Below are 26,059 nucleotides of genomic sequence, written 5' to 3' on the forward strand. Positions count from 1 at the left end.
CATGCCGTATGTAGTTCTGCTAGTTGCTTAAACTGGTGATGGAAATTGGATCACCCCTCCCTCGACGGAATCCCTAAGGAAAAGTTGAAATGTGAAGGAAACGAACATCTCCAGGAGGCTCCCACGCTTGCCCAGCGTTTCCAGCCCTCGAGGCCTCCACGGGTTGCTCTCAGGGTTCCCACTCCTTGCATCTAACTATATCTGGATGCCATCAGGAACAGAATGACATACGCATCCTGATTCACTTGGCATCTCGAGCTAGAGGGACTGTGGCCTTCCACAGAATCTGCTAGAATTGGTTTGACAGCTTCCATCTTTTTATTTGAACATTGCTCATTTATCAAACAGGTAATGAAAAATAGTTATTTAAATAGGAAAACACAGAGTCTACCACAAAAATATATAGTTTTATTTATCCATCTTAGTCCTTGTTCATCCACGTAAGTACTTTACCACAAATATATCAGTATACACACTTTCATATAAGCACTTCTCAGGTTTCATGAATACAATTTTTAAAAAAAAATATCTTATTTTTTAAATTAATTAATTTTTAGAGACAGGAGAGAGAGAGAAAGAGAGAGAATGGGGGAGAAGCAGGAAGCATCAACTCCCATACATGCCTTGACCAGGCAAGCCTGGGATTTTGAACTGGCCACCTCAGTACTCCAGGTCAACGCTTTATCGACTATGCCACCACAGGTCAGGTTCACTTTTTAAAAAATTGATTGATTTAGACAAAGGAAGAAAGAGATAAGGGGAGGGGGGGAAGCATTCATTGGTTGTCCACTTGGCTCTGCATTCATTAGTTGTTTCACTTAGCTCTGCATTCATTGGTTGTTCTACTTAGCTCTGCATTCATTGGTTGTTTCCGATTTGTGCCCTGACCAGGGATGGAAACCCACAACCTTGTTGTTTTGGGACAATGCTCTCACCAACTGAGCGAACAGGCCAGGGCTCCACTAGTAACACTTCTAATGGCCAAATTGTTACTGCGAATCAACTGAGTAAAAAATTAAATGTTTTCCCGTTATATTCATTAGCAGTGATGGCCCACCAGTTCCTTTGCATGGGCAGGATGGCCTCCCTGGTTATCCTTTGGTCTTGAGACCATCATCACTCAATTACTTTTCACATCAGTTCTGAATCCCAACCATACCCGTTCATGTTCCGATGCATGCTGAGTTGAAAAAGGCGGTCTCTCTTCAACAGGCTTGGGCACGGTGAGGCAGGTGCTTCTTGCATTGCACTCCACCATGTGTCTTCAGATGCCCTATGAGGTGCGAGCTCTGAGTGAAGGCCTTTCCACATTTGTTACACCTGTAGGGGCGCTCCCCAGTGTGGGTCCTCTGATGCCTGATGAGATGGGAGCTCTGGCGGAAGGCTTTTCTGCAGATCTGGCACTGGTAGGGCTTGGCTCCAGTGTGAGTCCTCAGGTGCTGGGCGATGGCGGAGCGGTCATTGAAAGTCCTCCCACACTCGCGACACTGAAAGGGCCTCTCTCCGGTATGAATTCTCTGATGCTGTGTGAGGGAGGAGCTCTGAATGAAGGCTTTCCCACAGTCCTGACACACATAGGGCTTCTCTCCTGTGTGTATTTTTTTATGCACAGAGAAGTATCTCGGGTTCCGGAATGTTTTACCACAGGCGCTACATCGGCAAGCTTGGCTCCCCTTGTGAATTCTTGTAAATGTAACCAGTGGGGTGCTTCGGCCAAGGAGCCCACAACCACTACTTTCCCTAGCTTTGTCTCCTTTGTGGCTCTTCTGACGAACTTTTACATGTGAAGTGTGTGTCACCTTTTTAACCCGTGAGCCATGCTTGCGCAACCGTTTCCTAGGTAGAGTTTTCTGGAGTGAAACATGTTTTGTGTCAGGACTCGTGCTTGCCTGGGATTTCGGCTGCTTCTGAGAGAGGGATTTTTTCTGGGTCAGCCTCACAGGTTTCAGTGCTCTGTCCCGAACCTCAGAGGACCCACCCTGCACGGCCTCTCCTGAGGTAGAGGACCAGGTCTCGGCCTTGGAAACTTTGTCCACTTTCAGGTCCCGGGCTGGTTCTGTCTCAGGAATAGCAGACTTTGGGATTAACTGTTTGCTTTCCAGTGGAGTCTCCCACCCTGAAAGAAATCAAAAGGTGTGGATTCCACAGAAAGAAAGGCTGAAGTGGGCTGCGAGGATGACTATGATTAATTAAGCATTCAGAAACTGTTCCCAATACAGTCTTGCCACCTGGTGGGAAAGACCGAGTCAAGCAGTAAAGCAGGTGTAGTCAACCTTTTTATACCCACCGCCCACTTTTGTATCTCTGTTAGTAGTAAAATTTTCTAACCACCTACCAGTTCCACAGTAATGGTGATTTATAAAGTAGGGAAGTAACTTTACTTTATAAAATTTATAAAGCAGAGTTACAGCAAGTTAAAGCATATAATAATAATTACTGGCCCTGGCCAGTTGGCTCAGTGGTAGAGCGTCAGCCTGGCGTGCAGAAGTCCCGGGATCGATTCCCAGCCAGGGCACACAGGAGAAGCGCCCATCTGCTTCTCCACCCCTCCCCTTCTCCTTCCTCTCTGTCTCTCTCTTTCCCTCCTGCAGCGAGGCTCCATTGGAGCAAAGATGGCCCGGGCGCTGGGGATGGCTCCTTGGCCTCTGCCCCAGGCGCTGGAGTGGCTCTGGTCACAACAGAGCGACCGCCCTGGAGGGGCAGAGCATCGCCCCCTGGTGGGCAGAGCGTCGCACCCTGGTGGGCATGCTGGGTGGATCCCGGTTGGGCGCATGCGGGAGTCTGTCTGACTGTTTCTCCCCATTTCCAGCTTCAGAAAAATACAAAAATACAAAAAAAAAAAAAAATTACTTACCAAGTACTTTATGTCATATTTTCACTGTTTGGCAGAATAAATAATTATAAAACATCTTACTATACTTAAATCAATCATTTTATTTATACTTTGGTTGGGCGGTAGGGACCATGTTGACTACCACTGCAGTAAAGGGTGGAACAATGGAGCTTGGAGATCAAAAGTTGAGCCAAGGGCTGGAGTGTTTATCTTGTTCCCCAAGGTCCTGTGCTGCCTTCATACACTCACAGGGTGGACAGATCAGTCCTTCAGTGAACCTGAGGCTGCCTCTGTCCACATAACGCTGCCCCTTCAGGTCTGCAGCGCCAGTTAAAGGCCCTAGATGGTATAATAAACTCTTGAGGGCACGGCCATTCCTTGAGCTGGACCCTGAGAAGGCACAAGCCCCATCTCGGGGACCCTAAGGCATGCCTGTCCTGGAAGGGTGGAGTACCCGGCATGGGCAAGGCCTTACCCACAGAGACCAGATGTCTGAAGGTCTCCAGCATCACATCATGGTACTCAGTCCTCTGTGTTGGGTCCAGCAGCCCCCACTCTTCCCGGCTGAAGTCCACAGCCACATCCAGGAAAGTCACTGGTTCCTGCAACGTCAAACATTGTGCATCCACTCAGCAGGTGGGTCAGGGGGTTATCAAAGGAACAGAAGAGGCCCTGGGCCTGACCAGGCAGTGGCGCAGTGGATAGAGCATCGGACTGGGATGCCGAGGACCCAGGTTCGAGACCCCGAGGTCGCCAGCTTGAGCACGGGCTCATCTGGTTTGAGCAAAGCTCACCAGCTTGGACCCAAGGTCGCTGGCTCGAGCAAGGAGTTACTCGGTCTGCTGAAGGCCCGCGGTCAAGGCACATATGAGAAAGCAATCAATTAACAACTAAGGTGTCGCAATGTGCAATGAAAAACTAATGATTGATGCTTCTCATCTCTCCGTTCCTGTCTGTCTGTCCCTGCCTATCCCTCTCTCTGACTCTCTGTCTCAAAAAAAAAAAAAAAAAAAGAGGCCCTGGCCACTGGCTCAGCGGTAGAGTGTCAGCCCAGTGTGTGGAGGTCCCAGGTTCAATTCCCGGCCAGGGCACACAGAAGTGCCCATCTGCTTCTCGGCCCATCTCCCTCTCCTTTCCCTCTATCTCTCTCTTCCCCTCCTGCAGCCAAGGCTCCATGGGAGCAAAGTTGGCCCAGGCACTGAGGATGGCTCTGTGGCCTTCACCTCAGGTGGTAGAATGGCTCTGGCCACAATGGAGCAATGGCCCAGATGGGCAGAGCATCGCCCCTGGTGGGCATTCTGGGTAGATCCAGGTCGGCGTGTGGGGGAACCTGACTCTCTGCCTCCCAGCATCTCACTTCAAAAAAATGTAAAAAAAGAAAAGGAAAGGGGAGACAGAAGGCTGGCTGGCTAGGACGTTCTGACAGGGTTTCCTGTGCAGGGCAGGGATGCCTTTGCTTTGGGGGATTTTTCTGGAAACACTGACTGGAAAAGAGTTCCAATATGCCTTTCTCACCAAAACAGAGTTGGAGACTGGAGGCCGAGTTTCTACTTCACAGAGACTCAAGTGCCACAAGCAAATTGCCTTCCGCAGACCCACAGCTGTGTCCAGCTCACTATTCCCCACAACCCCGTCCCAGAGGAGTTGCTATCCTGGGCACCCCCCACCATGTGGTGGGAGAGAAGCTACTGGGGGTGACCGTTCTACAGGCAGCTGTGATCAGTCATTTCTGAGAAGCTGATGAGGACTCCAGGAGGAAGAGGCCACCCCAGTGCCTTCTCCCTGCATCTGGGAGGCATTCTGCCCAGAAGGGGCAGAACCACAAGATGGGCTGGAGAAGAGTCCCCCCATCACCTGGGAGCCTGAATATGGTCTTGCCTGACGCCCACCCCAGACCACTCGCTACAGAACAGCCAGCAAACTCACGCCTGTGCTAGATCCGTGTTTAGCCCCTTCCAGCAGAAACAGCCCTGACCACATATCCATGGTGGCTTGGTCACACGCTGTGAGTCTCTATAGTTGTGTTGAAACCATACCCCAGCTCTGGGTTTTTTTTCTTTTTGCATTTTTCTGAAGCTGGAAACAGGGAGAGACAGTCAGACAGACTCCCGCATGCGCCCGACCGGGATCCACCCGGCACGATGCTCTGCCCACCAGGGGGCAATGGGCGTCGCCATGTTGCGACCAGAGCCAGTCTAGCGCCTGGGGCAGAGGCCAAGGAGCCATCCCCAGCGCCCGGGCCATCTTTGCTCCAATGGAGCCTCGGCTGCGGGAGGGGAAGAGAGAGACAGAAAGGAAGGCGCGGCAGAGGGGTGGAGAAGCAAATGGGCACTTCTCCTGTGTGCCCTGGCCGGGAATCGAACCCGGGTCCTCCGCATGCTAGGCCGACGCTCTACCGCTGAGCCAACCGGCCAGGGCCCAGCTCTGGGTTTTTTAAAAATAATTTATTTATATTTTATTTTCACTCATTTATTTTGGAGAGACTGAGAGAAAGAGTGAGAGAGGGTGAGGGGCGGTAGAGAAACATTAACCTGCTGTTCCACTCATCCAAGCACTTTACTGGTTGATTCCTGCATGTGCCCTAAACCGAAGACTGAACCCGCAACTCAGGTACATCGGGACACGATGCTTCCACCAACTGAGCTACCAGGCCAGGTTAGCTCTGGGCTATACTGCAGTAAATCTTAAGACTCTTTTAGTCATAACTACCCAAGTATTCATTTTGAAGGACAGAGGCTCTCCTGTCATTCACACTCAGAGAAGTCCAAAAGGCCTGGGCCCTAGAGGCCTTGGGGTGGGCCCACCTCACAGGACTCACAGAAGGGCTGACACTCTGCACTCACCTCAGGCAGTGCCTTCACTGGACAGACGGTCTCATCCGCCTCCTTTTCCTGTTGCTGAGCTGTGGTGTCCAGAGAGCAGGTGGGGTCCATGGCAGGCAATGCTGGGAGGAGATATCAGCACAAAGGGTCAGCCAGGGGTCATCAGCACAAGGACAGCCCCCACCTCTCTGGGACCTACGGGGCCTCCTCCTTGTGTCTCCACTCGCTTCCACTGCTGGCCTTACATCTTCATCTCAGAGGCAAAACCCCTATTTCTGGCCTGTGAGTCCTCCACTTCCTCCTGTCACCATATGGAAGATGGGACTTCCTCTGGTCTTCCACTCTCCAAATGCATCTATCTTCTTAAAGATTTTTTTTTTAATTTATTCATTTTAGAGAGTAGAGAGAGAGAAGAGGGGAGGAGCAGAAAGCATCAACTCCCATATGTGCCCTGACCAGGCAAGCGCAGGGTTTCAAACCGGTAACCTCAGTATTCCAGGTCAACCAATGTACCTATTTTGTGTGTGTCTGTGTGTGACAGAGACAGAGAGAGGGACAGATAAGGACAGACAGGAAGGGAGAGAGATGAGAAGCATCAATTCTTCGTTGCAGCACCTTAGTCATTCATTGAATGCTTTCTCATATGTGCCTTGACCAGGGGCAGGGGGGTTACAGCAGAGTAAGTATCCCCTTGCTCAAACCAGCGACCTTGGGCTCAAACCAGATGAACCTGCGCTCAAGACAGTGACCTTGGGGTTTCGAACCTGGGTCCTCTGCATCCCAGTCTGATGCTCCATCCACTGCGCCACTGCCTGGTCAGGCCAACGCACCCATCCTTAATATCAATTTTACCAAGTCTCCGCTACCTTAGGAAATAGCCCTGCTTGGCCTCATGGCCCCTCTCAACCCTAACTTTCCTTCCATGTCCACAGATGGTCCATGAGCTTCCACAAAGATTACTCTACTCTCACTATCAAGGACCACACATGATATGACTGAGGCTGGTTCAGTAGGGCCTCATTTCCCCCTGGCCACAATGACTGGATCAGGAATGAACACAGAGCCAGTCAGAGCCAAAGAGGCTTTTTGGGGAATGTTTACAAGAAATTCCATGCGAGGAGGTCCCAAACAGAGAGAGACTGCCTATGAATGAAGCCAACAGAGGCCAGCAGCAGCAGAATATAGAAAGAGGATGAAGCCCTGGCCGGTTGGCTCAGTGGTAGAGCGTGGGCCCGGCGTGTGGAAGTCCTGGGTTTGATTCCTGGCCAGGGCACACAGGAGAAGCATCCATCTGCTTCTCCACCCTTTTCCCTCTTTTTCTCTCTCTCTTTTCCCCTCCTGCAGGCATGGCTCAAGCAATTTGAGTGAGTTGGCCCTGGGTGCTGAAGATGGCTCCATGGCCTCTGCCCCAGGTGCTAAAATGGCTTGGTTGTGAGCAATGGAGCATCGCCCCCTAGTGGGCTTGCCATGTAGATCTGGATGGGGCATATGTGGGAGTCTGTCTCTGCTTCCCCATCTCTCACATAATAACAAAAAATAAAAATAAATAAACAAAAATGAGAGAGGACGAGTCCTGAGAACACTGTTCGAGCCCTTGGTTCCAGCCATGCCTGAAGCTAGCACACCCTGGGACTTTTCCATACACAGGATTCTCTGGGTTCTCTGGAAGCCCTTTTCCTGTTGTCCTCTGTGATAACAGAATTCACTTACTTTCAAGGCACACAAGATGGACTCACTGACTTTCATCTTATGAATGGGCTATTTCTCCATAACTGCTGTGACAAACTGGTACAACAGTGACTCAATATAACACAAATCTGCCTAACCAGGCGGTGGCGCACAGAATAGAACATTGACCTTGGACACTGAGGACCCAGGTTTAAAACCCCAAGGTTGCCGGCTTGAGCATGGGCTCATCCAGCTTGAATATGGGATTATGGACATTACACCATTCTCACTGGCTTGAGCCCAAACGTCACTGGCTTGAAGCCCAAGTTCGCTGGCTTGAGCAGGGGTCACTGGCTCAGCTGGAGCCCTCTCCCCAGTCAAGGTACGTATGAGAAGCAATCAATGAATGATTAAAGTGTCACAACTAAGAGTTGATGCTTCTCATTACAACCCCTTCCTGTCTGTCTGTCTTATTGGCTAAAAAAAAGTACAAATCTGCAATTTTACAATGACGGAGATCAAAAGTCTGACACAAGCTTCATGGGCTGGAAGGAAGGTGTTGGCAAGACTCTATTCCTTCTGGAGGCTCTAGGTGAGAATCTGTCCCTAGTCTTTCCCTGTTCCTAGAGGCTGCCTAAAAACCTTATAGCTCCTAGTGGCTTTCCTGTATCACCCATGTTCCTGTCATCCAAGTTCCTCTGTCTCTGACCCTTGTGCCGGCCTGTGGCTCATAAGAACCCTTGTAATGTTTACCCAGGTAGTTCGGACAAGCCCCAAATTCAAGATTCTTAATTTAAGCACATCTGTAAAGGTACTTTGGCTAAGTGAGGTAACATACTCACAGGTTCAACGGGTGAAGATGTGGACAGCCCAGACTCAGTGCTGAGAAGCAGATACCTGATACTTCTGCTTGTTCCATTCCCTTCACACTGGCTTCTCCAAGAAGCCTTGGCCTCTGAATACCACCCTCCACCCTAGGATTTCCCCAACTCCCATCACAAATGTCAATCAGTCAGACATTCATTTGCTCAAGAAATGTCTTCCCGGGACCCACCAGATGCTTCATGGAGTGTGGAGGTGAGCAAAAATGGATCTGAGCGCTGGCTGGTTGTCTCAGTGGTAGAGCATTGGCCCGGCGTGTGGAAGTTCTGGGTTTGATTCCTGGTCAGAGCACACAGGAGAAGCGCCCATTTGCTTCTCCATCCTTCCCCTCTCCTTCCTCTCTATCTCTCTCTTCCCCTCCTGCAGCCAAGGCTTCATTGGAGCAAAGTTGGCCCAGGTGCTGAGGACAGCTCCAGGGCCTTTGTCTCAGGCACTAGAATGGCTCTGGTTGTAATGGAGCAACACCCCAGATGGGCAGAGCATTGCCCCCTGGTGGGCATGCCGGGTAGATCTCAGTTGGACACATGTGGAGTCTGTCTGCCTCCCCGTTTCTCACTTGGGAAAAATACCAAAATACCAAAAAAAAAAAAAAAAGGGTCTGAGCTCCACAGACCTTGGTCCAACAGAAACCAAGTCTCATGGAGTTGACTCCCAAATGCAGCCCAACCCTGTGTTCTCCCCCAGCCAGAACCACGACCACTCTTTTTAGTGGGTGATCCCTCTGATTCTAATCTTGCCACTGTCCTCAGCCCACCGGCTACAGCACACTGTATCTCAGGGAATCTTGTACGTTCCCTCAGATCCTGCTGTGGTAGAATAGAGTAACACTTCCCAAGGGCCCTGCCGGCCTGCTCTGTGCAAACTCCTGGGACAGACCTACCTAACCTCTCTGATTCTGGAATACACTGTGGCTGCTCGATCTTGGACCTGCACAGTGGACGCTCTCCTGCCTACCACATCCTTTCTGCTACCTTTCTGCTCTAACTAGGTGTCAACTAGAGCAACTTGGTTTCCATGGGCCCTACTTGAGTTCCTCTCACCCCACCTGTCTCACACCCATTAATTTGTCAAATTTCCGTCTTTCCTGCTAAACTGAAGGCTTGTTGAGCCACAAGACCTGAATGTCTTGGTCACAACTTTATCCACAGCCCCCACTGAGTGGGTAACATTAGAAAGCACTCCAAGAATATGCCTGTGTGACTGTAGTCAGGGTTTCTGTTGGTTCATGGGGCAGGGGATTCCAAAGGGATGACAGCAAAGCACTTTATCTGTGAACGCCCATCAGAAGCCTATAAATGGAGGGCTCCTTGTACAATGCAATGCAAGGCCCCACCCAAGGGCTTTGGTAGCTGTGAGTTGGGGACTGACACCTTCCATTTCCACAGATGGGTCCAGAGAGAAGGCCATTCTCAAAGCCCTTGATCTAGAGGCAGGTATGCCAGCAAGGAAGCATCTTAAAATCCAATTCAGGCCTCACCAGGCAGTGGCGCAGTGGATAGAGCTTCGGACTGGAATGTGGAGGACCCAGGTTTGAAACTCCGAGGTCACTGGCTTGAGTGCGGGCTCATCTGGTTTGAGCAAGGTTCACCAGCTTGAGCCCAAGGTTGCTGGCTTGAGCAAGGGGTCACTCAGTCTGCTGTATCCCCACAGTCAAGGCACATATGAAAAAGCAATCAATGAACTAAGGAGCCGCAACAAAGAATTGATGCTTCTCATCTCTCTCCCTTCCTGTCTGTCTGTCCCTATCTGTTCCACTCTCTGTCACTCTCTGTCTCTGTCACACACACATACACACAAATAATAATAATAAAAAAGATCCAATTCAGGAACATGTGGGGAATGCAGACACCTGAGCGTAGATGCGGAAGGCACAACCCCTACCCCATCTTCCAAGATGCCCCCCCAACAGTGTCCACCTCCCCACCCCCTCACTGCACTCACCTTCCTCCTCAGATATCCCTGTCATATCTTCCACCAGGGCCACCGCCTCCTGGCAGTCCTCTGGGTGCTGTGACTCCACCCATACTTGGAGCTTCCCAGGAAGAGCACCCAGGAACTGCTCCAGCACCAGTGCCTCCAGGATCTGCTCCTTGGAGCGAGCTTCAGGCCGCAGCCACTGGTGGCAGAGCTCGCGGAGCCGGTGCAGAGCCTCTCGGGGCCCCATGGCCTCCTCAAAGCGGAATCCCCGGAACCTCTGGTGTGCGGCCTCAGGGTCAGTGGGATAACTGCCCAGTGGCGGAGGGGACTCCCCAAGGACCTCTGGGTTCAGACTCTCATCTTCAGCATAGAGGGCCCGGATCTGGGCGTTCCGGGAACGGGCTGCCTCCTGGTTCAGTGTGAGGACTTCCACCACCTCGATCTTCATGAGGGGCTCCCAGGCAGAAGGAGAATCCAACTGAGGGTCCAGCTGAGCCTTAGAACACGCTGGAAATCAAAAGCAGAGCAAGACAGATGACCAAAAAGCACATGAGTGGATGCTCAACATCATTAGCCAACAGGGAAATGCAAAACAAAAACCATCTGAAATACTACCTCTCACATAATAGTAGGTGAGAAATGTGAACTAGGAAGGTTATTATCAAAGAAGGACAGTATCAACTGTTGGTGATGACACAGAAAAGTTGGAAGCGCCACACACTGTTGGTAGGAATACAGAACGGCAGCTCCTCAAAAGGTTAAAACAGAGGGTTGTATTATGACCCAAGAGTTCTGTGCCCAGGAATATACCCAAGAGAATTGAAAATATGTGTCAACACCAAAACTATGTACAAGAATTGTTCACAGGATCATTATTTATAATAGCCCAAAAGGAAAAACAACTCAAATGTCTATCAAATAATGAATGGATAAATAAAATGGAGGTCTACACATAAAAAACAGAATAGGAATTGACAACAAAAAGTAATGAAGTATTGACACATGCCATAGCCTAGATGAACCTTGACAATACCATGCTTTGTGAAAGACACAAAATGCCATATGTTGTATCATTCCATTTATTTGAAATATCAGAAATAGGCAAATATAGACAGATAGAAAGTAGTTTAGTGGTTTTCAAGATGGAGCACTTGTAGGTTTTTTGGGGGTAATGACTAACAGATATGAGGTTCCTTTTGGGGGGTGATGCAAACATTCTGAAATTAGATTGTAGTGATGTTTGCACAACTTTATGAATATAGTATAAAGGCACATTTTCAAAGGGTGAACATTATGGCATGTAAATTATCTCAATACAGCAAGGAAAAAAAATGAGTAAAAGACAATAAAGGTTGAAAAGAGACCTTGGATGGTCCATTAGGGGAACAGAACCTAATCCTGCCTCAATGGGGGTCAAGAATGAGACTGTTTGGCAAAGGCAGGGGGTCTGGGCCCTGGCATAGAGTCTACAAAAGCACTCGGTGAATAGAACTTCCGGGGCTCTGAAATGCTAAGGCAGATACACAAAACCAGGATATAAGGAAGCTCTCTGTAGCTCCAAGAAATGCCATTTTCCTCCTTTCTTTTCTTTTATCTTTCCTCTTCTCCTCTCCTTCCATCCTTTTTCTTTCTTTCCCTCTTTCTCTTTTTCTTATTTCTTTCTTTCTTTTCTTTCTCTCATTCTTTCTCCTTTCTCTCTCTCTCTCTTCTTTCCTTTCCCTCCCTCCCTCACTCCTTTTTTCTTTTTGAGAGAGAGAGAAACAGACAGGAAGAGAGAGATGAGAAGCATCAACTTGTAGTTGCTTCACTTTAATTGTTCATTGATTGCTTCTTATACATGCCTAGACTGGGATGGCTCGAGCCAAGCCAGGGCCCCTTGCTCAAGCCAACAACCCTGGGATTATGTTGATGATCCCATGCTCAAACTGGCGACCTCAGGGGTTCGAATCAGGGACTTTAACATTCCCGGTCTATGCTCTATCTACTGAACCACCACCTGTCAGGCAGAAATGCTAATTCCAAATGACTTAAAGACTTTTTTAATTTATTTTATTTTTATTTTTGTATTTTTCTGAAGTTGGAAACGGGGAGGCAGTCAGACAGACTCCCACATGTGCCCGACCGGGATCCACCCAGCATGCCCACCAGGGGGTGATGCTCTGCCCATCTGGGGCACTGCTCTGTTGCAACCAGAGCCATTCTAGCGCCTGAGGCAGAGGCCATAGAGCCATCCTCAGCACCCGGGCCAACTTTGCTCCAATGGAGCCTTGGCTGCAGGAGGGGAAGAGAGAGATAGAGAGGAAGGAGAGGGGGAGGGGTGAAGAAGCAGATGGGTGCCTCTCCTGTGTGCCCTGGCCGGGAATCGAACCCGGGACTCCTGTACGCCAGGTTGATGCTCTACCACTGAGACAACCGGCCAGGGCCTAAGACTTTTAAAGACAATTATTTTTAGAGAGAAAGGAAGAGAGAAACATCGATTTGTTGTTCCACTTATTTATGCATTCAGTGGTTGATTCTTGTATGTGGTCTGACTGGGGATCAAACCCATAACCTTGGTGTTATCAAGACAATGCTCTAACTAACTGAGCTACCTGGGCAGGGCATGACTAGAAGACTTAAAAATATACATAGAAAAGCCCTGGCCGGTTGGCTCAGTGGTAGAGCGTTGGCCTAGCGTGCGGAGGACCCAGGTTCGATTCCCAGCCAGGGCACACAGGAGAAGCGCCCATTTGCTTCTCCACCCCTCCGCCGCACCTTTCTCTCTGTCTCTTTCTTCCCCTCCCGCAGCCAAGGTTCCATTGGAGCAAAGATGGCCCAGGCGCTGGGGATGGCTCTGTGGCCTCTGCCTCAGACGCTAGAGTGGCTCTGTTCGCACCATGGCGACGCCCAGGATGGGCAGAGCATAGTCCCCTGGTGGGCAGAGCGTCGCCCCAAGGTGGGCGTGCTGGGTGGATCCCGGTCAGGCACATGCGGGAGTCTGTCTGACTGTCTCTCCCTGTTTCCAGCTTCAGAAAAATGCAAAAAAAAAACACCCATAAAACAGATTTATAAGAAGTACGTATTTGGTCATCAAATAGATTTTTCATACATATTTGGTCTTCATCGACAGTTCCTGGCTCATAGCTCTGGGTGTCTTGTTCTGTTAATGACATGACTTGGGTGAAGCATGTGGGGGTAGGAGCTGGATGCCAAGGAGACACAACCAACCATGTAATTAGAAGTTGGAACTTTCAATCCAGGAGGGGAGAGGACCTGGAGATCAAATTAATTAACAATGGCCAGTGATTTGTCTCTATGGTGTAGCCTCCACAAAACATCAAAAGGATGGGGTTCAGAGCTTTGGGAGAGTGGTGACCAGCATATGGAAGCTCTGCGCCCCTGCCCCACACCTAGCCCCGTGCACCTTTTTCATCTGTTTCTGAGTTATACACTCTTAAAAAAACTAGTAACTTGCCCCAGGCCGGTTGGCTCAGTGATAGAGCATCAGCCAGGTGTGTGGATGTCCGGGGTTCGATTTCCAGCAGGGCACACAGGAGAAGTGACCATCTGCTTCTCCACCCTTCCCCCTCCCTCTCTCTCTCTATATATCTCTCTTCTTCTACCATAGCCAAGGCTCAGTTTGAGCAAGTTGGCCCCAGGCACTGAGGATGGCTCCATGGCCTTGTCTCAGGTACTAAAATAGCTCGGTTGCTGAGCAACGGAGCAGTGGCCCCAGATGGGCAGAGCATCATCCCACAGGGGGGATGCCAGGTGAATCCTTGTTGGGGGGCATACGGGAGTCTGTCTCTCTGCCTCCCAGCTTCTCACTTAAGGAAAAAAAACAACTGGTAACTTAATAACAAGTTTCTCATCAATTAAACTCCAACAGGGGGTTCTGAGAACCTCTGATCTATAGGTAATAACTTGGACTTGGTTGGCATTCTGAATTGGAAGGTGTGGTTGGAACCTCCAATCCGGTGCCAGTTGGTCAGAAGCACAGAGTTCCTAGGCTTGCAACTTGTATCTGATGTGAGTGTGTGAGTGAGAGAAAGAGAAAGTGTGTGTGTGTGTGTGTGTGTGTGTGTGTCTTTGGGTTTGGTGAAAGGGGGCTGCAGACTTGTGATTCAAACCTTAAACTGTGGAGTCTGATTCCATTTCTCGGTAAAGTATCAAAATTGAGTTGAAACCCTGCTGGTATCTGAAAATTATTTGTTGGTATGGGAAAACAGCCCCCATCCACCCACGATGGAACTGTGTCTGGGAACACAGTTTAAACTGTAAATAAACACAGGTTATGATTTACTTGTAATTAATTTATGTTTTATAAAGACAGAAATGGTGGATCACCATCAGGTGCATGCAAAAGTCTGTCTTTCTGCCTCCCTGCTTCTCACTTCAGAAACATACACACACACACACAACAAAAGAAAACCTGAGGTCGCCAGCTTGAGTGCGGGATCACTGGCTTGAGCGAGGGATTATAGGCATGACCCCATGGTGGCTGGCATGAGCAAGGGGTCACTCACTCTGCTGTAGCCCCACCACTACCACCCCTGGGTCAAGGCACATATGAGGAAGCAATCAAAGAACAAAGGAGCCCCAAGAAAGAATTGATGCTTCTCATCTCTCCCCTCCTTTCTGTCTGTCCCCCCCCCCCTCAAATAAAATAAGTAAAAATAAAGACAGAAACGGTTTATATGAGCAAATGTGCACTATAACCCTTGCCGTTAAGTGTAAGTGGCTAGCACAACTTTACTTGGAAAGGAACTTAACAGCACTGACTTAAAGCTTAGCAAAGAATGCCCTCCTATTAAATATAGGTTAATTTACTCATGGCCAAGGAGCTAGCTGGAGATGAAGACGGGAGAACGAATATTCAGAGACAAATGCTAGACTATATATGACAATAGAACTTGGACCTGTTGCAATAAGCCCATTTGGTTAATGACACCATCAATTTTTTTTTGATTCCTGAATCCCATAACTCCAATCAGAACCTTCCCACTTTTTGAGGAAAAGCATACCCCTTCCTGCCTGCCTTACGGCCTCTACCAAACACAAGGGATGCATTATTACAACACAGGAAAGCTCCCCCCGAAGTAAAACGGCAGGACAGAAAATCACTAGGGAGGGACAGCAGCAGTTGAGGTAAACTGACTGCCCAGCTTTGGCAGATAATGATCAAAAGGCACTCAGACACCAACATGCATAACCAGGGGAACTCCCTGGCCAGGTAGCTCAGTTCAGGATGTACCAAACATGATTCCAAGATCGCTAATTTGAGCCCAAAGGTCGATGGCCTGAAACCAAAGGTTACTAGCTTGAGGAAGGAGTCACTGGCAAGTACGAGAAGCAATTAAAGCAGTGGTTCTCAACCTTTCTAATGCCGTGACCCCACAATACAGTTCCTCATGTTGTGGTGACCCCAAACCAAAAAATAATTTTGGTGGCTACTTCATAACTGTAATTTTGCTACAGTTATGATTCGGAATGTAAATACCTGATATGCATTATGTATTTTCCGATGGCTTGGGGTCGCGACCCACAGGTTGAGAACAGCTGAATTAAAGCAATTAAAAAAACAAAGGGACACAAGCAGCCTGATAGAGCATCGGACTGGGATACCGAGGACCCAGATTTGAGACCCCGAGGTCACCAGCTTGAGTGCGGGCTCATCTGATTTGAGCAAAGCTCACCAGCTTGGACCCAAGGTCGCTGGTTAGAGCAAGGGGTTACTCGGTCTGCTGTAGCCCCACGGTCAAGGCACATATGAGAAAGCAATCAATGAATAACTAAGGTGTCGCAACGAAAAACTGATGATTGATGCTTCTCATCTCTCTGTTCCTGTCTGTCCCTCTCTCTGACTCTGTAAAAAAAGTTAGAAAAAAAAGGGACACAAGTAGAGTTGACGCTTCTCATTTCTCTCTCAAAAAAACAAACAGCCTGACCAGGCGATGGCGCAGTGGATAGAGTGTCGAACCGGGATGCGGAGGATCCAGGTTCGAGACTCCGAGGTCACCAGCTTGAGCACGGGCTTATCTGGTTTGAGCAAAGCTTATCAGCTTGAGCCCAAAGTCGCTGGCCCGATCAAGGGGTTACTCGGTCTGCTGAAGGCTCGCAGTCAAGGCACATACGAGAAAGCAATCAACGAACAACTAAGGTGTCACAACAAAAAACTGATGATTGATGCTTCTCATCTCTCTCCATTCCTGTCTGTCCCTATCAATCTATCTCTCTCTCTTTCTCTTTAAAAACAAACCAAAAAACCCAAACAAACAATAAAAAACCTCCAAAGTTGACCTGTGGTGGCGCAGTGGATAAAGCATCGACCTGGAAATGCTGAGGTCGCCGGTTCGAAACCCTGGGCCTGCCTGGTCAAGGCACATATGGGAGTTGATGCTTCCAGCTCCTCCCCCCTTCTCTATCTCTGTCTCTCTCCTCTCTAAAAATGAATAAATAAAATAAAATTAAAATTAAAAAAAAAAAAAACCTCCAAAGTTTTGTGTTCCATTCCCAGTCAGAGCACACACAAGGTGAATACAAAAAAAAAAAGTTTCTCTAAAATCAACTAAGAAATAAAAACAAACCCAGAGCGCTTTGGGCTCCACCACTGTTCCCCTCCCCCCAAAAAAGTGGGCGCTGCCTGCACCTTCAGTGCCTCTCTCTAACACGGAAAAATTGCAGATCCACAACTTCCTCTTGGCCCAGAAACGTGTGCTGAGCTCCGCCACGGCGAACTACAACTCCCAGGAGGCTCCGCGGTGCCCACTTCCGGCACCGACAAGTCAATATGGGTACGGCTTGGGCCACGCCCCTATGGTCTGGCTCGGTGTGTTGCTGGGCGTTTCGCGCCTGTCCCCTCCCCCGACCCTGTGACGGCGCTGGCAGAACTTCCGCGCACACTTCCCAGCCCTGCAAGTCCGTCCTACTGGGCCCCGGCGTAAGGAGAACGCTGTCACCTTCGCCACGCCAACGCGCACGGCATTCCTAACTCATTTCGGCACCCCCCGCTTCCCGTAGTGCTTCCTGGTTTCCCTCCCACCTCCCCACGTCCTTCAAACCTGGCTCGTCCAGGGTCGCGGCGTCACTTTCGCACAGAACTGGCAAGAGCTGTACGTCGCCGGCGCGCTGTCCCGGAAGTGAGCGTGAGCGGCAGGGGCCGGGACCTGCCCCGAGTGGGGTGGGGCCGCCGCAGGGCGGCGCTGGGAGGCCCGAATTGCACAACAGGTCCGGAGTTATATCCGCAACTCTGGGCCTTTGCGGGTCACAGTCAGTCCTGATCCATGGTTTTTCTTATTTTTGTATTTCTCTGAAGTGAGAAGGGGGGAGGCTGACATACAGACTCCCTCGTGCGCTGGACGGGGATCCACCTGACATGCTCACCAGAGGGGAATGCCCTATCTTGGGCTGTTGCTCAACAACTGAGCTCTATTTAGCGCCTGAGGCGGAGGCCATGGAGCTGTCCTTAGCGCCTGGGCCAATTTTGCTCCAATGGAACCTTGGCTGCGGGAGGGAAACGGAGGGATAGAAATAAAGAGGGGGATGGGTGGGGAAGCAGATGGGCTTTCTCTTGTGCACCCTGGCCAGGAATTGAACACGGGCCTTTTACATGCTGGGCCGATGCTCTATTGCTGAGCTAGCCTGTCCCATGTTTTTTTTTTTTTTTTTCCTTCCTTTTTTTTCCTGAAGCTGGAAATGGGGAGACAGACAGACTCCCGCATGCGCCCAACCGGGATCCACCCAGCACGCCCACCAGGGGGCGATGTTCTGCCCATCTGGGGCGTCGCTCCGCCGCGACCAGAGCCACTCTAGCGCCCGGGGCAGAGGCCAAGGAGCCATCCCCAGTGCCTGGGCCATCCCTGCTCCAATGGAGCCTTGGCTGCGGGAGGGGAAGAGAGAGACAGAGAGGAAGGGGGGGGGTGGAGAAGCAAATGGGCGCCTCTCCTATGTGCCCTGGCCGGGAATCGAACCCGGGTCCCCCGCATGCCAGGCCGATGCTCTACCGCTGAGCCAACCGGCCAGGGCCCCATGTTTGTTTGTTTTTTTGGGGGGGTACTTTTCTGAAGTTGGAAACGGGGAGGCAGTCAGACAGACTCCCGCATGCACCTGACCCGGATCCACCCGGCATACCCACCAGGGGGCGATGTTCTGCCCATCTGGGGCGTCGCTCTGCCACAATCAGAGCCATTCTAGCACCTAAGGCAGAGGCCACAGAGTCATCCTCAGCACCTGAGCAAACTTTACTCCAATGGAGCCTTGGCTGCGGGAGGGGAAGAGAGAGAGAGAAAAGAAGGAGAGGGGTAGGGGTGGAGAAGGAGATGGGCGCTTTTCCTGTGTGCCCTCGCCGGGAATTGAACCCGGGACTCCTGCACGCCAGGCCGACGCTCTGCCACTGAGCTAACCGGTCAGGGCCCGTCCTATGTTTTAGGCGACTTTCTTCCCCCTCGGTAAGCATGACAGATGTTTGACCTGCCGTTTCCAACCTCTTATCCAAACATGAGCTTCTGAATTAGTTTCCTTTGGGGGCTTCCCATCCCTAACTTATTTATAAATATCCATCGTTATGTTTAGTGTTTAATTTCCTTCCTGTTCTTTTCATCCTGCCCCCATTCAAATTCTGGATTTCAAAGTAGGGTTCATTTATGTTTCTTTAAATTGAAGTTCCTAAGGCTTGAAATTTTCCTCTGAATGTAACTCAGGAAGCCAGGGACAGTGCCCGACTAACGGCCCTGTGTGGTATCCCGGGTGGCTCTCGAACAGCTCCACACTAGACAACAGGCAACATTTTGAACAGTAATCATGCAAGACCCTTAAAAACAACCTTCATTCTCTGTATTACTTCACTGCTTTCTAATTTCTAAAAATGTTAGTTTTGTACTCCACTCCTTCGTTATTCGGAGGTATTTTTCTTTTTGTGTGTGACAGAGACAGAGGGACAGATAGGAATGAAGAGAAATAAGGATCAATTATTCGTTGTGGCACCTTAGTTGCTCACTGATTGCTTTCTCATATGTGCCTTGACCAGGGGGCTACAGGAAAGCGAGTGACCTCTTGCTCAAGCCAGCAACCGTGTGCTCGAGCTGGTGAGCCTTGTTCAAACTAGATGAGCCCGCGCTCAAGCCGGCAACCTCAGGTTTTCGAACCTGGGTCCTCTGCCTCCCAGTCTGATGCTCTATCCACTGTGCAATGGCCTGGTCAGGCTGAAGGTATTTTTATTTAGTATCTTCTCCCTTAAAATAACTGCTTGGTTCCTTTTATTCTACCTCTACCCACTACCACATCCCAGTTTTACTCATTTCTACTTTAATGTTGGTAATGAATTTATTTTCATTCTAGAAAGACAAACATCAACCTGTTGCTCTACCTATTCATGCACCCTCTGGCCAACACCTACAATGTGCCTTGACCAATGACCTTGGCATATCAAGTAGACACACTTCAATCTAGCTGGTCACCAAGCGCTTGGTTATGAATTTAGTATCTTCGTATCCTTGGGGACACCCCAAGATTTTCAGGGTGCTTCCTGAAAATCTTGCACTGAACAGTCGCTCAAAAATGTTAACTCTAGCCTGACCAGATGGTGGCGCACTGGACAGAGCATTGGACTGGGACATGGAGGACCTAGATTCAAAACCCCGAGGTCACAGGCTGAATTGAGAGCAGGGTCGCTGACTTGAGTGTGGGATCATAGACATGACTCCATGGTCACGGGCTTGAGCCCAAAGTTCAATGACTTAAGCAAGGGGTCACTTCCTCTGCTGTAGCCTCCACTCCACCCTTGGTCAAGGAACATATGAGAAAGCAATCAATGAACTAAGGTGCCACAACGAAGAACTGATGCTTCTCATCTCTCTCCCTTTCTGTCTGTCTGTCCCAATATGTCCCTCTCTGTGACTCACTGTCTCTGTCACACACACAAAAAAAATGTTAACTGTTTTATCTGTAGAACCTTTACAGGTTTGGGTGCCAGGAACGCTGCCTATCCTTATGGTGCTGAGAGCTCAGCGGATCTGCAACCCAATTGTCCGGGCTGTAGCAGCCCTAAAGGCTAACACAGGTTTGGTAGTTATCATAAAGCATTTGCTGAGTGCCATGCAGGAAATCAGATGGGCCACAAGCCTGGAAGCTGGTGGGTATCATTCTAGGCACCTTAGTCTTCTAAGACTAAGTCTCTCATCCCTTGGAGCATTCCAAGCCCTCTAGGCAGCGATTTTCAACCAGTTTTAAAAATATGTAGTACCTGACTCTTTAGGGGCAGTGAGTGACCTCTCTTGTGAAATAAAAACGTAACAATAGCCAATAAAGCAGTAACTGTCTGGTATGAATGAATCAAAATTATACCTAATTTCTTTTGTTCAAGATTGGCAAAAATGGCCCTGGTTGGTTGGCTCAGTGGTAGAGCATTGGCCCGGCGTGCAGAGGTCCCGTGCTTGATTCCCTTCCAGTCAGGGCACACGAAACTATCTTCTTCTCCACCCTTCCCTGTTCTCTCTCTCTCTCTCGCTTCCTCTGCGGCAGCCATGGCTCAATTGGCTCAAGCGAGTTGGCCTCGGACACTGAGGATGGCTTCTGTTGCAACAGAGCAACGGCCCCAGATGGGCAAAGCATTGCCTGGTAGTGGGCTTGCCGAGTAGATCCCGGTCGGTGCACATGTGGGAGTCTGTCTCTCTGCCTCCCCTCCTTCTCACTAATATGAAAGAAAAAAAAAATTGGCACAAAATACTATTTTGGTGTGCCGCAGAACTTAGTCATTAATCAGTTCATGTGCGCCATGAGATAAAAACATTGAAAATCAGTTCTGGCCGGGTAGTTCGTCTGGAGCACCGTCCCGATGTGCCACGGTTCCAGGTTTCATCTGGCTCTGGGCACATGCAGGAGTCGGTCACTGAATGCATGGATTAGGTAGAGCAACAAATTGATGTTTCTCTCCCTCTCACTAAAAATAAAGGTTTTTTTTGTAAAAACAAAACGCTGAAAAATCACTATTTAAGGTAACCCTTACCAGAAAAACTGAAGCTCTTAAGTTGAACAGCTGGCAGGGGGGATGGAAATGGGTTCTCACTGCACTGGGACAAACCTTGACTGACCGACCCAGCCACCGGCTTGGGGCTGCACAAAATCATCCTCAACAGCTGCAGCTCCAAGATGCTCTTCACCTTAAAATCTTATTAACCCATCATAAGTTGAAAATTCATTTAATACACCTAACCCACTGAATCTCATAGCTGAGCCCAGCCTACCTTAAACACACTCAGAACACAGCATTAGTCCATAGATGGGCAGTTATCTTGAGTTTCATCTCAAGAGTATCTGTCTTCTAAGTCTTACCAGGAATAGGAGACACAAATGGACATTCTGTAGGCTCGGTGGATGGGAGAACACAGAAAAAGGTATCAAAAAAATAACTCTGGCGCCTGACCTGTGGTGGCACAGTGGATAAAAAGATTGGCCTGAAACGCTGAGGTCACCAGTTCGGAATCCTGGGCTTACCTGGTCAAGGCACATATAGGAGTTGATGCTTCCTGCTCCTCTCCCTCTTCTCTCTCTCAAATGAATAAATAAAGTCTTTTAAAAAATAATAACAACTCTGGCAACATGGTACAGCATAGTGTTGGTTATTTACGAGGCCTGGCCACTGCCCAGAACTGCGAGACATATTATTCCACCAAACACTAGTCCAGGAAAAGCTCAATATTCAGAGTAAGGTTTCTACTGAAAGATCTTTGCTTTTGCAGCGTAAGTCATAAAATCATTGGTTGAACCATCTGTGCAGTAGCAATACTGGCTTTCAACCAACCAGCTGAATGACTCCGGGGTCATTTGAGCAATGTAATCCATTCACCTGAAATTCCCTATTTCCCTACTGGGTTGTTCAAATTCAAGTCTTTGGGCAAGGTTTCCTTACCTTAGGTCAGGGGTTCCCAAACTGTGGCCCTCACCGCACTTCCAGAATAAATGGCTGGTGGTCAGTGAGAGGTGCACATTGACCATCTCATTAGCCAAAAGCAGGTCCATAGTTCCTATTGAAATACTGGTCAGTTTGTTGATTTAAATTTACTTGTTCTTTATTTTAAATATTGTATTTGTTCCTGTTTTGTTTTTTTTACTTTAAAATAAGATATGTGCTGTGTGCATAGTTTTTTTTATAGTCCGGCCTTCCAATGGTCTGAGGGACAGTGAACTGGCCCCCTGTGTAAAAAGTTTGGGGACCCCTGCCTTAGGTTATTAAGTACCCACGGTCAGGTCCAGCATGTAGTAAAGGAGGACGGAACTGCCGTTTTCTTGTCATGTTCCTTCTCTCTTTCCTCTGCTCCCTTTCCAAGGTAAGCTATCTCCCTCACAGTGAAATTTCCTAGTGAACGCTGTTGACTAACCAGGTATAATGCTGCTACTAGTTCATAAGAATAGTAGTTACCTAATTACAATGACCATTTAACAACCCCACTGCAGCCTGAGCAGGCAGTGGCACAGTGGATAGAGCACTGGACTGGGACATAGAGAACTCAAGTTTGAAACCCCAAGGTCACCAGCTTGAGCGCAGGCTCAACCAGCTTGAGTGTGGGGTCACTGGTTCGAGTGTGGGATCATAGACATAACTCCATGTTCACTGGCTAAAGCAAGGGGTCCTCGCTCTGCTATTGCCTCCCAGTCAAGGCACATATGAGAAAGCAATCAATGAACAACTAAGGAGCCACAACGAAGAATTGATGCTTCTCATCTCTCCCCCTTCCTGTCTGTCTGTCCCTCTCCATCTCTGACACACAGACACACACAGCCCCAGCCCCACTGGACTGCTAAGGCTGTCAGCGGGATCTTGTGAACCGGAAACCTTCAAGGCAGGTCCAGAGAAGGCTCTGCTGAAGGTTTTCGCCGATCACCTTTACATCGGTCAAGGTCTTCAAATTAGCAACAGTAACTACCATTTTCAGGAAGGCCTGTACTTTATACCAATACTGTCCCAGTAAACCAGTGTCCAACTTTTACACAAAGAAGATCCATGTTGGTAGAGACTAGGAACCCTACCCAAGGTCCCAAGTGAGAACACAGCAGCTGGGATTCAAACCCTGTTCTTTTCATGCCCTTTACACCAAAGGGCACTTCCCACAGCCATCTTCCTTTCAGATGTGCCCAAGTGCATTTCATCCAGAGGTCTCCATACTTGCCACCTGCCTGCCTGGTACTCTTTTCTAACATCTTCCCCCATCCAACTTTCCGCTCAAATGTCACCTCCTCAGAGATGTCTTCCTGCCCAGTTCTAAACCACCCACACCTTCCCACCACCCCTGACATACACCATTGTTTCACTTCTCCTCATAGCACTAACTGTCATCTCAAAGCATCTGCTCAATTAATGTCACCTTTCCACCTCTAGAGCAGCACTGTCCAACACAGTAGCCACTAGCTGCAGGTGACCAAGGAAAAAATTAAAGATGGCACTGAAATTACCCTGGGTAATACATCTGGACATCCAGGAGGGTGCTCCCCAGATAGAAGAATGTGGAAAGAGTACATGAGTCTTATAGAACAAATAGGTGGAAGGAGACAGAGGACATAAAAAAGTGTTCTGAAGTAAAGATGGCACATTAGGTGTGTGACCACACTCTGCTAGGCTGGGTTCCTGCTAACATGTTTGATAGTTGCTCATGATCCTGGACTCCTTGCCTCAGTCTCCAAGGCTGTGAGTCTCTCGGAGTTCTTCATAACACCATCTATTCCATCTCAGACCTCTGGCCTTGTCTTCAAAGTGTTCTCTCTTTGAAAATGAATGTCCTGTTGCCTCTTCAACAAGCATTTATTCACTCAATAATACCATTTCCTGAGCTAGATTCTGTGACTGTCTTAGCAACTGGGGACATACATTAGAAACTGGAATATGGATGCCTATTCTCACTCATAATATATTATTTAATACTTGTTCTAGATATTCAGGTCAGAGAACAGAACAAACTGGAAAAGACAGGACCTGTTTTATTTGTATATTTTTATCATCAGTGTTATGTAATTGCCTCTGTATGACTTACATGGTGCAAAAAGAGTAAAATGTTTCATTATTATTCAGTTCAGTTGGTTCTCTCCAGTGTCAAGTTTTTTTATTTGCTTGTCAGGTAAGGTAAGAGCTAAGGCTATGGTTTGCCTGCACAGATTACATTGTAGGTCTGCTCTCATATGAGTCCTCTGATGCTGATCACAATGAGGACTCCTACTGAAGAGGTTGCCAGTGGGATCCGTGACTCTTAAAACCTTCCTAACATTGATTCTGTTCTCCAGCGCTCTCCAGTATGACTTATGATGTTGAGTAAGAGCTATGCCTGAAACTTTCTCCACAAAAATCTCATTTCCACCATTTCAGAATACTCAGGTGTAATTTTTTGGTATAAGAACGTTTCTGTAAGACTAGATTTTTTTTCTCCAGTATGAATTCTCTCAAAACTGACTGAATCAGACCAGAAACATTTCCTACTATGATCATATTCCTGGAATTTTGTCCCTCTTTGAGTTCTCATGTTGAAAAACTTATGCCCTGGCCGGTTAGTTCAGTTGGTTAGAGAACCATGCCGAAGTGCTCCAGTTGCCAGTTTGACCCCCAGTCAGGGCACATACAGAAACAGAGCAATGTTCCTGTTTCTCTCTCCTCCCACCCCTAAAATCAATAAATAAAAAGATAAAATTTGGAGGCACCTAAGAAAACAAGTCTATAAACCAATCTTAAATTAAAAAAACAAATAAAACTCATGAAAATGGGCCCTGGCTGGTTGGCTCAGTAGTAGAGCGTTGGCCTGGCGTGCAGAAGTCCCGGGTTCGATTCCCGGCCAGGGCACACAGGAGAAGCGCCCATCTGCTTCTCCACCCCTCCCCCTCTCCTTCCTCTCTGTCTCTCTCTTCCCCTCCCGCAGCCGAGGCTCTATTGGAGCAAAGATGGCCCGAGCACTGGGGATGGCTTCTTGGCCCCTGCCCCAGGCGCTGGAGTGGCTCTGGTCACAACAGAGCGATGCCCCGGAGGGGCAGAGCATCGCCCCCTGGTGGGCGTGCCGGGTGGATCCCGGTCAGGCGCATGCGGGAGTCTGTCTGACTGTTTCTCCCTGTTTCCAGCTTCAGAAAAATACAAAAAACAAACAAAAAAAAACCCTCATGAAAATGACTTCCTCCATTCAGTCTCTGCATGTTAGTCTCCACGTGAGCCCCGTCTTTGTTAAAGTAGGCTAAGACTAGGTGGAAAACAAGATTTGACACTAAATACATTCATTCAGTCTTGTTCTTGAGTGTACTAGCCCTTGCATAAAACAACTGATTTCTTTTTTTTTTAAATATTTTATTTATTGATTTTTAGAGAGAGGGGGGAGAGAGATAGAGACAGAGAAAGAGAGAGAAGGGGGAGGAGCAGGAAGCATCAACTCCCATATGTGCCTTGACTAGGCAAGCCCAAGGTTTCATACCAGCAACCTCAGTGTTCCAGGTCGACGCTTTATCCCACTGCGCCACCACAGGTCAGGCCAGCAACTGATTTCTTATTCCCCACATTTGCTTTATTCCAATGTCAGTCCCCGCAGGCTACACAAAAGATGAAATCTAGATTTCCTTCTCTTCCTCCCAACAAAACAATCTCCTACTTTTTTCTACTAATGTTAATACTACTTTGAGAGCTACCGCATCCATATTTGTAGGTGTTCATCTCCTGCTTAATTTATTGACAAGTTAAATGTCCTGCAGGCTTTCCTATAATCATAACCTTCAAAATAATGTCTCCATTCCATTGCTTCCCTAATGATTAAATCTATAGTAGATTAGGTGTCAAGTGTTCTATTAGAATCACACATATGGCAATACTTCCATGAAAAAACACCATGTGATGGCTGAAGATTTGAGTGCCATATTTTCTCCACATTCCTTATCTTCACAACGTCTTTTCCAAATCACTACCTATTTGAAGATGAATGCCATCTGTCTTGTTTACCATTTC

At 48.6% G+C, this 26,059-nt stretch overlaps 1 protein-coding gene across 4 annotated transcripts in view; it reads right to left on the reverse strand.

Moving 5' to 3' along the window:
- Positions 1-388: 388 nt before the first annotated feature.
- The window catches only part of ZNF274 (zinc finger protein 274), a 35,557-nt gene continuing 9,886 nt past the window's right edge, over positions 389-26,059 (reverse strand). For 3 of the 4 annotated variants that reach the window (XM_066270799.1, XM_066270800.1, XM_066270798.1), the window contains 4 exons: positions 10,147-10,629; positions 5,677-5,777; positions 3,309-3,435; positions 389-2,116 (listed from right to left, as the gene is read on the reverse strand). In XM_066270799.1, the coding sequence (XP_066126896.1) occupies positions 1,206-2,116; positions 3,309-3,435; positions 5,677-5,777; positions 10,147-10,629 (1,622 nt within the window). In that variant the 3' untranslated portion in view covers positions 389-1,205. Of the gene's footprint in view, positions 2,117-3,308; positions 3,436-5,676; positions 5,778-10,146; positions 10,630-17,162; positions 17,237-26,059 lie in introns of those variants that run through there. The other variant, XM_066270801.1, reaches the window with a different exon arrangement.

Source organism: Saccopteryx bilineata, chromosome 3 (assembly GCF_036850765.1).
Source record: "Saccopteryx bilineata isolate mSacBil1 chromosome 3, mSacBil1_pri_phased_curated, whole genome shotgun sequence".
NCBI lineage: Eukaryota > Metazoa > Chordata > Mammalia > Chiroptera > Emballonuridae > Saccopteryx > Saccopteryx bilineata.